We start from the raw sequence: 16,285 nt of genomic DNA, 5'->3' as shown, positions 1-16,285 counted from the left end.
CGAGCCGCCCTAAAACTGTGGGTCATTTTTCAGCGGCTTTGAAAAAAACTTTTCTTTCCTTCCTTCCTTATTTTAGTTATGTATTTAGAAATGTTCAATCAGTGTCAAATATATAAATACAGTTGTACTGGTCAGACATTTTAAAAAACGAACTCGAATCCGTTTAACGATTGCCACTCAATATGACTGGACCTAAATTTAGAAATTTTATACAACTTCCGGTTTCCACGCAGGCAAGAAAATAGAAAACCGGTTCACCAAACCTAACAGACAACGAAAATGCGTAAGATAAGAATTTTGGTGAATTTATGATTAACTCATTTGTTGCATTTGGCGTACAGTAGCTATATGTTAATATCTGAGATATTTTGAGGGTCGTAGAGAAATGATGAAACGAACTTTATGTACACGTCGACATCGCACCTGCATTGATCATTGATGAAACCCCCTCTAGGCTCTACCCCCAAACCCCCTCCCCAACTTTTGCCGTGAAAATGAAACCTTTTTAATATACGTTTATGGTGTGACATATATCATATAACCCTTTGCACTGACAGCTAACATGATTGACACTGCCAGATTGATATAATTAAAGAACTGTTTATACGTGCCCCCCCCCCCCCCCACCCCCATTTCCCAAGTGGCCAAACCATAGCGCCACATGCACTAACCTATCGTTGATTTTGCCTTTTAACACACACATATATAGTCAGTTAAAAACTTCTTAAGTATGCTATAACGTAAATGATGGTCAGAAAGCATATTCATCTTCATGAGGACACACAACGTTATTTTGATTATAACGTTCTAATTTATGAATATTGCTGGGACTGATGGATACATTTCTGTAATAAGAGTAGGTCAGTTGTCATAAAAGCAAAGTACCGATCAAGGTATAATACCAGACTCTACAGATGACACTTATTTAAATAACATTGTGCAAACTTGATTGTTCTTTGTCTTATTGGCCAATAAACAAGTCATGAATTCTGAATATAGGAATAATGTTTTGTTTTGTATCCTTCCATGTAGCTGTATCCAACTCTGTATCATGTGTGTTGTCCTTCACACTGGGTCTAGGACTCTTCGCAGGCATGCAGATGTTCAAACAGCAGCTGGCATCCACCGAGTACATGACAGTAATTGGAGGATTCATTGGAAGCTTCTTATTTGTTTTCCTTTTAACTGTATCCTTTTTTGAAAATTTCAGTCCACTATATTTCACAATCTATATTTTCATTTCAACTCTCGAGTTTACTGAATTTTAAGAAGTTTAATGAGGAACACTTTCTAAATAAACTTGTAAGAGAACCTTAAAAATGATTTAATGTACGAACTTGACCCTAACACAGCTCTTGACAAATGGTATCACTTATTTAATAAAGTTATAGACAGGCATGCTCCCATAAAAACAAAACTTGTTAAGCAGCAGTTAAAACCAGGTTGGTTAACAACAGAAATCAATGAAGCCCGGCATCTGAGAGATTCTTATCATAGAAATAAAGACTGGACAAATTATCATAGAAATAAAGACTGGACAAATTATCATAGAATTAAAGACTGGACAAATTATCAACTATGGAGAAACAAAGTTACATGTTTATTATCAAAAGCAAAAGAGTCTTTGTTATAAGCAAGCTATTGGAAGAAAACAAAACTTCAAGTCAGGTTTGGAAGAATTTGAATGAACTAAAGTCTACAAAGTCTATATCACCACCAGCACAACATCTTCGCTAGCCAAGTGTTCGCTTTGTATATATACACTCCACTTACCCTTGGCGGATATAGCTGTGTTTACTGAGCGTTCAAATTTTCTTGCAGTGCCAATCGCCCGCATCCAATGAAATTGCGTCTTGCATATAGTGCTGTTGACGAAGGAAAACAGTGATGGCGACGCCCTGTACAGAATCACGTTGTCGTTTATGTCAGAGTGTTTTGCCCCTGGAGTTTTATATCAGTTGATGGAAATCCTTGACTATATATGTGCCACATGTAAATGATGTCAATTTTAGCAACATTGTCAAAAATATTTGAACGACATGTTGCAAAACAACTGTACACATATCTAAATATTAAATAATGATTTCCAAAACCAGGCACAATCAGGTTTTCGTCCAGGTCACTCCTGTCAAACTTATATCAGCTGTGACCAGGGCGAAACATTTCATTACTAGCCTTAGCCTGCAGGCTGATTAGCCCAACATATATATATATATTTTTTCAAAGTAAATTAATATTAAAATTTGTATTGGCCCTGACCTAAAATCTACAAGCCCCAGGCTCAAGCTAGTAGAATAACATGCCCTGCATAACATAACACTACAGAATATGAAGAAAGAGAATAGCACTATCATATAATTTCATGTTAGGGACCAACTTTAAAAAAACTTCTAATACTGATGATTGTCATGTATCATATGTTATAAGTAAATTTGGCATGAACATTGTATAGCTGTGCTTTGCCAAACATAGTTTATGATTCCTTAACTGAAATACAGGGTGTTAGTAATCTGGAAATGTCATTATTTGGACGCGGGTTTCAAGCAAAGTTATTTCCAGAAGGTGAGTTGAAAATAATTTTTTTGTTTAATTTTCTTTAATAAGTGGCCATTTATGTTTTACATTTGTTATAAATAGCGAGTTTTTATTGAGTTAAATATAATGAGTTGAATGTTGAATGACGATACATAATGAGTTTTAAATTTTAATGAGCCAATGTAAGTCACTGTAATGGTAAAACAGACCTATGTATACATTACAGTGTAAGTTGTTATTAGTTGATTTTGAATGAAATACAAGAACAATGAATTACTGTTGTATTGACTGTATACTGACTTACGTGTGTGATTCTCTGTCTGCTTGTAGTTGGATTCTGTTTAGTTGCGGCCATGTTTGTGTCGGCTCTTATCCACAGAGTTTGTGTGACAACATGGTAAGTACANGCCGGATTAATGATAAACCGGGTATATAACCGCTGGATTAATGATGAACCGGGTATGTAACCGCTGGATTAATGATAAATCGGGTATATAACCGCTGGATTAATGATAAACCGGGTATATAACCCCTGGATTAATGATAAACCGGGTATATAACCGCTGGATTAATGATAAATCGGGTATATAACCGCTGGATTAATGATAAACCGGGTATATAACCGCTGAATTAATGATAAACCGGGTATATAACCGCTGGATTAATGATAAACCGGGTATATAACCGCTGGATTAATGATAAATCGGGTATATAACCGCTGGATTAATGATAACAGTCTGTCGATTAACAATTTTATTAATAATTGTACAAATAATAAAAGAATTGCATTGATAATAGATACCACTAGACTAAACTGATATCTGGATGATAACTAATAGAATCTATCGCTACTGGTTGTGTAAGATGGAGAAATCTCAACCCGAGGACTAAGTTTTTTTAGTCCTCGGGTTGAGATTTCTCCATCTTACACAACCAGTAGCGATTGATTATTTTTCTCCCATATCTTACAATATTTTAATGTGAAATAAAGGTAAACATGGACCCAAAACACATACAGGCAATTTGTTGATGGATTGTTAACGTGACGTCATTGTATTGTTGAAGTGACGTCATGCCATTGTTATGAATAGGGGAATCCCCCCGTCTCAACCCTAGGGCGGAGACAGATAAATCTAGCACTGGCAAAACGGGAGATAAATCTGTCAGGTGTGGGAGAAAGCTTGATCTATCCTTTTGGTAAAGAACAGTGACAACTTGATCTATCCTTTTGGTAAAAAACAGTGACAGCTTGATCTATCCTTTTGGTAAAGAACAGTGACAGCTTGATCTATCCTTTTGGTAAAGAACAGTGACAAATTGTCATAGAAAGCTCTCCAGCTCATCCATTTAATACCTGTACATACTTGACATTTATCAAATAAAATATGTAATACTAATTAGACACAGAAAGTCCATCCTTTCACTGAAAGACTGTGCCAAATGATATCTTAACTGTTATTAACCCTTTCACCCCTTTGTAACTAGGGTAACTTTGTCCTAGCCCACCAGTGTTAAAACACCCGAGACCTCCGGGCCAACCCGGCTGGCTCCCTCCTTGGATTCTTACAGTCAAAGTTGTTGTTCAATGCTGCACTGAATACACTTTCCCAAAAAAAAATAGCAGCATTATTTGTGTGATTAAAATTTGAAATGCTACCTAAGGGTAAATGCTACCTAAGGGTAAATGCTACTTAAGGGTAAATGTTACCTAAGGGTAAAACTTACCTTAGGGTAAATGCCACCTAAGGGTAAAACTTACCTTAGGGTAAATGCTACCTAAGGGTAAATGCTACTTAAGGGTAAATGTTACCTAAGGGTAAATGCCACCTAAGGGTAAATGCTACAGTACCACAATTCCAAAAGAATTACACACTCGTAAATCTAGAAAAATATCGGGATTTGGAGTTGGGGGTAAATTAATTTGGGAGATTTTCTAAGTGACACAATAATGCATATATTGATATAATGTTCAAATTGTTGTGAAGCAAACCACTTGTATGTTTGAGGCAGTGTAATCGAAAAGGAGATAACTCAACAAAAATAACAAGTATAATGTGTAAATACGAGATCCTGAATCTCTAATTTAACAATTTTAATGTGGTCCAACTTCATATTTTTAAAGTTTGTGAGCTGTACACTAACTATTAGTACATGATCATGTTTAGCAAATGCCTCATGTAAAGTATGTATTCTTTACCAGAAACATTTGCCATTCACATATAACATTCATATTTCTTCAGTGTTATTTCACCATTCACTGTGGAAAGAAAAAGTTGTGAACTAATGTCTGCTGTTGTGTGGATTCTATTCTCACGCCGTGTGAGAGTAAATATACATTATTTCCCAATATATTGTATGCAGTCATAGTCAAAAGTAGGGGAGAAAAACAACTTTAGACAATACTTGTTTAATAAGGTTTTTGATTGAGTGTTCTGTCTCCACAGTTTCATCTTCTCCATCGTGGCACTATACTACCTTAACAAGATAGCCCAGTCACGATTTGCTCCGGCACCAACACCAGTCAAGGCCACGCCCTCCAAGAAGAAGAAGTAGATTCATAATCTCATCATTTCATGTTCAGTAATGCTTTATATTAGGGGAAATTAATAAATATATTTTACAATTGGATTTGTCTGCAGTTCTAAGTGATTTTATGTGTCGGTAAAGCTGGCACTTCAGGGATCCCGGACTCAAACAATTGTTTTGTGTCGCCATGGTGCCGCTGTGCATTTATGAAACCTCTTATGTTAAACCGCATTACAATGCCACTCATTGGTCAGTTTACTGTAACATTTTAGTTATCATTTTGATTACCACCAATGCATTTCAATGTCTCCTTTTCTTTCTGTCTTTTTTAGCCCACCATCATCTGATGGGGGGCTATTTAGATTACCCTGCGACTGTCGTCCGTCCTTAAACAGTTCTTGTTATTGCTATTTCTCAAGAAGTACTAGAGTTATCTTTCTTAAATTTTATATGTAGATTCCACTTGGTCCCTAGTTGAGCAGGGCAATTTTTGAGACTGATTGGATAAAGAAGATGGCCAACAGGCAGCCATCTTGGATTTTGACATTGAAGTTTTGTTATCGCTATTTCTCAGGAAGAACTGGAGATCCATCTCAAATTATATATGTAGGTTTCTCTTGGTTGTAGTTGTGTGTATTTAATTTTGAGACTGATCGGATATAGAAAATGTCCGACAGGTCACCATCTTCGATTGTGACATTAAAGGTTTGTTAGTACTATTTCTCAGGAATAATTGGAGGGATCTTACTAAAATCTGATATGTAGGTTCCCCTTAATCCCTCGTTGTGCATGTTATATTTTGAGACTGATCATAAAAACAAAATGACTAAAGGAAGAACTAAACAGTGCAATGATCAATTCTATTTCTTTCACATTAAGTACTGTACTAGTAAATATGTGAAATGGCAAACTCACTTTGAAGGTTGTCTGTTATACACAGCAGTATTAAGTTAAGATCAAAAATTACCTCAAGGTGCATTTACTGTTAACATGACTGGATCAAACAGATTAGAGAAAAAATTGAACTGACAAAGAACTAATGAAGACGGTACAATGGTGGGCACCAAGATCCCTCTGGGATCTTTCGTAATTTGGAAATATTCAGATCTGAACCATATAGCTAGACATGAAGAGAACCTTGGTCTGCCACACACTTTTGGACATGGTTACTTTGTCATAACATGGACATTTTTGAGATCCACTCCCTATAGCCATATACAGAACCCAAGGCCAATGATGGTGGCATATCTGTATTTGAAGTTAAAATGCTGAGTAATTGTGTAAATGGTTTAGGGTGGGGATTTTAACTGTTTCCAATTTTTGACCCAATTGAAGGGCTGTGGCAAGACCCCAGGGTAAATTCCAGTACAGGATCGTGTTCATCTCTTTATGCCCAGCAATTCTATATATGGTTGGGGTGGGGATCTCTATTGCTTTAAAGTTATGACCCAGGTACTGTCTCAACTGTTTCCAAGTTGAAACCCAGAAACTTAGTCTCTAGTCAGAGACCAGACCCCTGGGTCAAGTCTTACACAGTGATTGTGTCATCTCTTTATTCCAAGCACTTTTGTTTATAGTTTTGAGTTGGGGATCCTGATTTTTGCAAAGTTATGGCTGATCACTAAGTCTTCAAGGGTGGGGCCAGACCCCAGGGCCTTCCTACGTAAAGCTAAAATACATTATGAAGAAGTGGGATAAAACCCGAACCATTAATCATGACAGAAGCACCTACAATGTTTGTCACAGACCAAAAAGACAACAAAAACACAGGCTTAAGTTGAATTTTTTTGTATTCATTTTCTTGAAGTGTTCATACATATGTAAAGGGTCATCATGAAATCTACAGGAATGTCTAAAGGCTAAAAATAAACTCTAGTTGACCAGCAACACAGACATAGGACAACCAGCCTATTGTATTTCAAGAATTCAGTAACTACAGGTTTTGCATGGTAATAAATAAGCCCCTAAATGCCCTGCGTTGTCATTTCCTATAAAAGTGATGTTCCTTTACTTTGTGGCACTCATTTGTCGGCTGCTAGCATATTAACAAAGTTAAAATCAAGTACATCATTTATGTTAAGAAACAGTAGTTACACTAATCAATATCAAAATGCTGGACAGCTTCTTGCAGTTGAGATTAAACTTACTAAAGAGTAGTAGTGATTACAGTCTCTAATAAGTCTCTCACACATGTAGCTTCACGTTCTACCCAAACTCCATTTTCGCTAGCCAAGGGCTACGATCCAGTACAGTCTAACTAAGAGTAGAAAGACCGGATCGTACCGGATCGTAACCCTTGGCTAGCGAAGATGCCCAAACTCATGGTTTCAACATTTGTCTTCTTGAAATTGATAAGAACCATAATTTTTATACTTTTGATATATAAATTTGACTTCTCAATTTAAAGAGGGAAATATACCCTACTGGATAGTACTGTAAACACACGACCTTAATTGTTATAAAACATTTTAAAATCCAAACAATATCCAATCACAGGCTAGTATAAAAGGTCAAAGGTTACTGCATTAATCAGTTCTCAAGAATGGTGTTTGACCCTGTTCCAGGGCTTCCAGGTAATGAAATATAGCAGCACTAAGTGGATACAAATTTCTCTAGTTCTGATTAGCAAGTAAAAGTTGGTGTTTAGCTCAGAATTATACAATAACACCAATGGGAAAACAAGGCAACCTTGACAATAATTAAATGGTTATTCATATTATTGTTAATTTTGCAGATTGACATTTCTGCACGTACATGTAACTAAGTTATATACTCCTTATCAAAGTTTTACTAATACACAAACAACGTACAAACAATGTTTCATGAGTCTATGAATTAACTCGAAAATTAATGCATATCGTATTGTGTGAATCAAGTAATCTACAGAGTGTATGTTCTGAAGATGTTCAGATGATATCACACTCGTGAAAGTAACAATATGTACCTTTTAAGGTGTAAACATATTCATATTTGATATAATCATATTTCATTTTTACAGCATAACATATTGGCACTGTTCAATAAATAGTATAATTAAGATGATGAGGTATATATATGATTTAAACATGTATCAGGCTATCTTTTTTGAATTTCCATACACTTCAAAATTCCATTCTGATGGTTGTAAGCTGCAGCTGGATCTCTATTGAGATGTTATTTTCTGGCAAGCTTTGGCAAAGACTTTCAAGTCCTGTCAAGTTCAAACCCGTCAAAAGTTTTGAAATTGAAAAACAAAGAAAGTGTCCTTGCTTTCTCCAGACTATTAAGGATGACATTAATATCCAGATGACACTGTAAGACATCATATTGTACAATGAATTTACAAAATGAACAATAACATGATTTTTATGATTTACTTTCCATTTATGAAACAAGTCTAAAATTGTTTTATTAAGGCTGAGATCTGCAAAGGGCAAAGAAAAAGATTTGGATCGTGTTAAATAAATCTAATATAGGGATTGAACAGCATTTTTTGAATTTTCATGCTGGTATGAACATTTAAAAAACTGCTGTACAATCGATATATTTACATTTGTACTATAGAACAATCGTTTAATTTTATTTCTCTTCTTAAATCATTTATTTATTGACTGCGTTTTGTATATGCGTTATCCTTTAAACTTCATTGGCGGAACAGCCACTAAAATTGGCGCCAATAATCAACCGTAGTCGTTTGACGCAGGGGCATTCTCCATGCTATCCGAAGCAAAGCAACAAGACTCATTGAACAAGGTAAATCTATGACGTCATATGTAAACCACAGGTTAGGTCACAAGAGTTTTTGCTTTCATACTCAAATGAAATGCATTTCTGCTGGTAATGTTCATATAGTGGGTTGCAGCGCAAATGTAAATACATAGTAAGGTATATAAAATAAAAGGAAATTTATATTCCTTTTCATCACATAATTATCAAGAATGTATAATATTTTAGAAAATATTTTGTTCTCTGACCATTATCAAGTATTCAGCTTCACTATTCCGAGTTCATAACAACAGTGTTACTGTCTCCACAGCCACCCGAGCTTAGCTCTTTAATGGTAACATAGGTTTTATGTAAAGCAGGCAAGAACAAACAAACAGAATTACCTCCCTTGTTACTCTTGAAATCAAATAGTCCAAGAAAATGGAATCAGTTCTCCCATGGAGAAAGCAGATATTGCACCCTTGACGGGGGTAAAAATTACAGTGTCAGCACATAAACAGATTGTCGTAAATGATGGCAGCATACATTCTCTAGGTTTACTGTCGATACTAGTACTCTGTAAAACTCTATCATGAAGTACTTCATTTTTGACAGACATGAAACAAAACAAAAATCAGGGTCTATGATGCAGAAAATATTATAATGTAAAATTCTAAATCAATAAATGTCACAGATTAGTAAAAACTCCTTCTGGCTTTTTCATATTCTCTGTTTCAGCAATCAACTCAAGTTTTTACATCAATTAAAACAAAATCACAATGATAAGAACTGTACACACTACACTAGTCTATTTGGCACATTACATACTGTCTCTTCAACATTTACCATAAACAGAGACATAAAAAAACATCTTAGGTAACCTGCCCCAGGAAATGTTGATACCTATTTTTTAAGCGAACCATGATCATGCATCGTTAACTTCATATAACTAATGTATAAAGGTAAATAACATACAGAATATATGCCTCATTACCTACAGCTGTACCCAACTTGAATATTTTCACAGCTGTTACCGGAAACAAAGTACAATGTTTTTGTTTGGCTGTATAACTATATAGATTTACTGTACAGACTTAATTCCCGTCAGTGTTCTGACCTTTATACCAGTGTGACAGAAGTCATCTATACAAGTTCAGGTAACATTTAACATTTGATCAGTCCTACCATCTCTATCTCTAAGATTCTCTCACCTGTGTGAGACTCCTGTGTGTCACCTTTAGACGAGATATATGGTTGGCATGACCTCACATATTAACATGTAGCGGCCAGTGATTACTTCCTCAGAATAAAACCTAGCTCATGTTCTTTACTATTACAGTGCTGTATAGATGTGAGAAAAGGAACTGATCACTAAGTCTCAATATGCACAAAACAATCTAAACCCTGTGCTGAGATTTCTCCACCTCACACTTTCAATAGTGATATACACTCTCAATCATACACCAAAAGCCTACTTAGTGATATACACACTCAATCATACACAAAAAGCCTACTTAGTGATGTTAACTTAGAGAAAGTTTTTTTATGCTCTATATAAATATCAAAAAGATATTCTGAAATGTGAATTTGTTCTGCTAAGTACTTTTAAATTAAATATTCCACTACCACATATTCTAAATACCCTATTATGATAGGTAGGTAAGCACAACAGTACTTGTTTAATGATATCTCTACGTACATGTATGTTATCCAGGTATACACACCTCAACAGTACTTGTCTAAAATTAGCAAAACATTATAGAAGTAGGTAAGGAATGCCTGGACAGAATGTCCTTTGTCTGGCTCTAGGTCACACTTTTACCGGAATTCCCATGTTGTAACCGTATAAACAACATGTTCTCTCTGAGTATTTAGATACTGTCTGTTTGTCTGCAAGACATCCTTGATAGTCAAAGCAAAATTGAAGGATCAATGTGCACCACCTTGTTGATGAGACAAGAAGACTAGTTGTTGATCCTTTGATGTACATCAGAAGAATCCCCCGGTTGCATAACGGTAAAAATTGACTGACTTTGAAGTCAGGCGTCTCTCCTTTGTTATCTTCAAAAAACAGGTATCAACCTAGCGATTGGTCAGGTATTTTTTTACCGGAGACCAATCAAACAGCTATCTTTGTGCCTTCAACTTTGCTATGACATATTCCAGGGTTGCAGAGAGCGAAAGTGAGTGTAACCCCTGGATATGGAGGATGTCTGTGAGACATACTTTTAAAAGTAGAAATAGGTTTTCAACAACAGATTATTTGATAAACAGCAGATTCAGCTACTGATCTAACAAGAGGCCCATAGTGCCTGTATCGCTCACCTGGATATCTAAGCAATCATGGCAGAATATTCTACAAATGACATCCAAGGGAATATGCCAGACCCCAAGGCCAGTCCTTGTAGCATATATATCTGTATTCGATTTTTCATGCCCAGCAATTTTATGTATGGTTATGGGGTGGGGATCTCAACTGTTTGCAAGCTGTGACTCAGAAACTAGGTCCCTACGGTTGTGGCCAGACCCCAGGATCAATTCTAATATCATGACTGCATTTGTCTCTTTATGCCCAACAATTGTATATATAGTTTTGGGGTGGGGATCTTAACCATTTCAAAGTTATGACCCCGGGGATAAGTCTCCAAGGGTGGGGCAGTCCCAAAGGCCATCCTGGAAGCATATGTGCATTCATCTCTTTGTAATCGGCAATTGTCTATATGGTTATAGGGTGGGGATCTCAACTGTTTCCAAGCTGTGACTAAGAAACTAGGTCCCTAGGGGTTCGGTCAGACCCCAGGGTCTATTCTAATATTGTGACTGCATTCGTCTCTTTATGCCCAGCATTTGTATATATAGTTTTTGAGTGGGGATCTCAGCCGTTTTAAAGTTATGGCCCAAGGACTATGTTTCCAAGGGTGGGGCCAGACCCTAGGGCCATCCTGGAAGCAAATGTGCATTCTTCTCTTTATACTCAGCAATTGTATATGTGGTTATATGGTGGGGATCTCAACCATTTCCAGGCAATAAACTTTTTTTGGTCCCACCCCTTAGCCCGGGGGGTCAGCCCCACCATTTGTACAATTTTGAATCCCTGCCTCCCATGAATGCTTTTGATTAAATATGATTGATATCCAGTGCATAGTTCTACAGAAGAAGTCGTTTATAGCAATCTAGCCAAATTGCCCCCTTTTTGGCCCCGCCCCTCAGCCCCCTGGGGGGTCAGCCCAACCATTTGTACAATTTTGAATCCCCACCACCTAGGGATGCTTCCAGTCTAATATGGTTGATATCCATCACTTAGTTCCAGAAGAAGTCACTTGAAGCAATATAGCCAAATAACCCTTTTTGGCCCCGCCCCTCAGCCCCCTGGGGGGTCAGCCACACCATTTGTACAATTTTGAATCCCTGCATCCCATGAATGCTTTTGATTAAATATGATTGATATCAAGTGCATAGTTCTACAGAAGAAGTCGTTCGAAGAAATATAGCCAAATAACCCCTTTTTGGCCCCGCCCCTCCCCCTGGGGGGTCAACCCCACCATTTGTACAATTTTGATTCCCCACCACCTAGGGATGCTTCCAGTCAAATTTAGTTAAATTCCAATCAGTGGTTAAGAAGAAGAAGTCGTTTTAAGAAATTGTTTACAGACGGGCGACGGATGCCACAGTATGGCATAAGCTAATAAAGTAGGGATCATCGTTTTTAAGCAGGTGTCACAGTTCACTCCATGAATGACAATGACAAGATATACAAACACCTTGTCCTGTTCTGAGTGGTGGCAGTAAGGAACACACACACAAGTTGTTCCTAGAGTGTGAATGTCAGCCAACTTTGCTCTGCTGTATTGATGGGTCTTCTCTGCTCATACCTGGTGTGTAGTGATAACATACAAGCTCCCACACTGTGACAATCCAGCTAACTTTGCCTTGCTGAATTTGTGGGGTCTGCTCTGTGTAAATGTGGTGATCACATAAAAGCTCCCATGCAGTCTGTTAACATTTCGTGTTGTATTTTTGGCATCTACTCTGTATAAACGTAGTGATCACACACAAGCTCGAACAATGTGACCATCAGCTAACTTTGCCCTGCTGTATATGTGGCAGTCTGCTTTGTATAAAGCCAGCAATTACACTCACGTTCCCATCATCGTGACGTTGTATAAAGGGGTGTGTCTGCAAACACAGATAAAAACTTTATCATTAAATGAAGAAAAAAACATTTACAAAATCTGCATTCAGAGAAAATCTGGAGAGATACAGCTATTTTGTTTCAACTCCAACAATCCAGGTGGAGTATATAATCGTCTGGGGTGGGTGTTGCCGTATCTGCTGTAGCATTCAAGCACGGTCCGGCATATACTCATAGGGAGATATTAGCCAGTTGGCATAGGACTAGTAGTTAACGCCTGATAAGGCAGCTCCTGCGAATTCCTCAATATTGTATTGATTAATATATATGCTAATTGTATTGACTGTATAAAATTGTATATCTATGTACTGTAAAGCGCTTTAGAGTGGCTTATGTTAGCTAGATAGTGCGCTATATCAAATGTTGTATATTTATTTATTTATTTTTACATACAACAATCAAGTGATTGGAAAGGTTAAAAGGAAGATTATTTTTTTCTCACATACAAAATAAATGTCAGGTATCATTGGAAATATGATGTCCTACTCAAATACAGTCTATGAGACAGTGACAGATGAAATCATCATTTTGTAGCAAACAGCAAGCTACAACGAGGCTAGTGAAGCAGGTACGATGATAACGTTTCCTTTAATTTTGAAAATTTTGATAATATGTGCAGACAATTTTTTAAAAACATCGCATTTCTACTGATGTGTTTAACACCTTTTGTCGTCTAAGAGAACCAATGTAAGTCTCTAAAACAACCAAAAAACAAAATAATTTTATCAAACGTGAATATTTTATATTTTTTCTAGAGACTGACTTGGTCTAGGAATGTAAGGAACAACCAACCTTCAATAATTCTGACGTCAATCTGTGTGCTGGGGACTTCCGCATACTGGTGGAGGAATGAAACAAATTAATATCAACTTCAAAATCAAAATTATTTTAATATCTGCAGAATTAAAACTGCTTGACCATGATTTGCACACATACAAAGTATAATCTCACTCTTTATAAAATTTGGGAGAGTCTGAGTCATGGGCCAGAAACCTGAATTTCCTTCAGGTCAAGGTCAAAGGTTAAATAAAGGTCGCAATGTTTCCATTTTGGTGTGCAATACTTGTGTAGCACTTTCTGATGACGTACCTTCATACCAAAAGGTCACACACAAAAAAATAATTTACTACTGGCATAATTTAGTATAAAATTTAATGATCACAAGAACACTAGCTTTTTAAAATTAAGATGTCACGTGTTGAATTTTGCCTTGTATAATTTTAACAGGACATGCACTGCATAAAATACATCATTGTAAAACTGTCTCGCATTGAATTACCTTAACACTCAAGGTGAAATGATGAAAAAATTATTGTATTCCAAACTTTTCTTCAAAATACAAGGTGTTTGAATAATGTTAACATTTTTGTTATTGAGTATTCTTGTGCCTAAACTACTTACCAGTTCGCCACAAAATGAACAAAGTCTGGAGAAAAATTGGTAGTAGGCAATTCTGGTGGCTCCTGAAAGAAAAATAAATAAATCAATAATTGATTATGAATGACAATCCAGGATTGACAAATGCATGGTAACCCAATCATTTTTATTTAAAGTTACCTAAATAATTTTGCTTCCTATAAAAATCAACAAACCAAGTGGTAAATAAAACCTCTGTTGTACATCACATGATCAGATCAAAGATTTTGATTGGCTGTTTACATCATCACATGATCAAATCAATGATTTTGATTGGCTGTTTACATTGGGTGTTATTTCTAAGTCCTTGCGCGATTCTGAAAATGGTTTAGTTTTCCTTGAATGCACAGTACTAACAGTATTATTTTTCTCTCAGCAGATACTTACTCCTAAGCAGGTTCTATACTTTAACATTATAGTTGAAAACCAAATCATCTTCATGTTTTGCTACAACATTTTTTTAGAGTACATTTGAATAGGGCAACTGGAAAATATCAGTAAGATATGAATCCGATCCATGCAAATTACTAATTAGTGTTAATGTTTGACAAGTTGCTATAAATAGTAAAGGTGACCTTGACCTTTGGTTTCTGATATATGAACTCATTTGAAGTATTTTCATACTTGACCTTTGTATCAAGTTTTATCAAATCTGTTAACAAATGAAGTTGATGGTGTGATATCACTGAATTGGTTCACAGATTTATTATGTAACATGAACAATGACTTTGGCACCTTGAAAGATGAACTCATTCAAGGTAACAAGGCAAAAATTGGCATATAAGACAAGTGGTCGCTTAATGCATAATGTTCATATAGTGAATTTCAATGGGAGGAAATGTTAAGGTCGCATATGACAGAAAGTCGCTGAATACAGAGGGTCGTTAAGGCAGGTTTGACTGTATTCTCATACTTGATCTTGGTATTACATTTTATCAAAAGCAGTTAAGAAATGAAGTTGCTAGAGCGATTACAGTGAATAGGAACAGGACGGACATGGACAATGCCATAATGCCATCCCTGCCCAACATAAAATATGGTGAGGACATACAAAATATCAGATTTTAAAACATGCACTTCCCCACCCACCCAGTATTATTTTTCTGTTCGAACTCAATGAAAACTGCCATTAAATGTACAAAAAAATGTCTCTGGTCACATTTTCTCACAGTGTATAACCTGGAGAAATACTAACACAGTTGTTATAAAAGAGATCCCTTACATGTCTCTGGTCACATGTTCTCACAGTGTATTACCTGGAGAAATACAAACACTGTTGTTATAACCGATATCCCTTACATGTCTCTGGTCACATGTTCTCACAGTGTGTTACCTGGAGAAATACTAACACAGTTGTTATAACCGAGATCCCTTACATGTCTCTGGTCACATGTTCTCACAGTGTATTAGCTGGAGAAATACTAACACTGTTGTTATAACCGAGATCCCTTACATGTCTCTGGTCACATGTTCTGTACTTACCTCGGATACAATTATATTCAGGAGGTGCATCGGCTGAAAAGGGAGTGACATTTTCTAAATAATATTATGTACTAGTAGATAGTAATTCAAGACAATTTCGCATTTTTAATAAATTTCATAAAAATCAAAATCATAGATGACAATCAATGTGACTAACTTTATGAAGGTTATGACAAATTTTCATTAAAAGTGACGTGAGACATTTGAACACAATAACATTATAAGAAACATGTTTTTAATCTGTCTGAACCAAAATGTACTTGGATTAATTTTTCAATTCAGAATACACGTTCCAGATTATACAGGTCTGATTTACATAGAAATGTACACAGTGATACCAAGTATGAGGGTCTGGTTTATACAGGTTTACATAGAAATGTACACAGTGATACCAAGTATGAGGGTCTGGTTTATACAGGTTTACATAGAAATGTACACAGTGATACCAAG

General features: G+C 36.2%; 2 protein-coding genes across 2 annotated transcripts in view; one reads left to right on the top strand and one right to left on the bottom strand.

The window, feature by feature from the left end:
* Positions 1-203: 203 nt before the first annotated feature.
* On the top strand, positions 204-5,163 carry LOC110455999 (keratinocyte-associated protein 2-like). The gene is made up of 5 exons (XM_021506507.1): positions 204-283; positions 1,033-1,187; positions 2,499-2,562; positions 2,866-2,932; positions 4,980-5,163. The coding sequence occupies exons 1-5, from the start codon at positions 280-282 to the stop codon at positions 5,086-5,088; spliced, it is 399 nt and encodes a 132-aa protein (XP_021362182.1). The 5' UTR covers positions 204-279; the 3' UTR covers positions 5,089-5,163.
* Positions 5,164-6,842: 1,679 nt separating this feature from the next.
* The window catches only part of LOC110455995 (dual specificity mitogen-activated protein kinase kinase 5-like), a 41,543-nt gene continuing 32,100 nt past the window's right edge, over positions 6,843-16,285 (bottom strand). The window contains exons 16-18 of the mRNA XM_021506500.1: positions 15,836-15,868; positions 14,339-14,400; positions 6,843-8,320 (exon numbers count right to left, since the gene is read on the bottom strand). Of these exons, the coding sequence (XP_021362175.1) occupies positions 8,245-8,320; positions 14,339-14,400; positions 15,836-15,868 (171 nt within the window). The 3' untranslated portion in view covers positions 6,843-8,244. The remainder of the gene's footprint in view (positions 8,321-14,338; positions 14,401-15,835; positions 15,869-16,285) is intronic.

The sequence above is a fragment of the Mizuhopecten yessoensis genome, unplaced genomic scaffold (assembly GCF_002113885.1).
Source record: "Mizuhopecten yessoensis strain PY_sf001 unplaced genomic scaffold, ASM211388v2 scaffold8449, whole genome shotgun sequence".
Taxonomy (NCBI): domain Eukaryota; kingdom Metazoa; phylum Mollusca; class Bivalvia; order Pectinida; family Pectinidae; genus Mizuhopecten; species Mizuhopecten yessoensis.
This window is presented reverse-complemented; position numbering and strand designations above follow the sequence as displayed.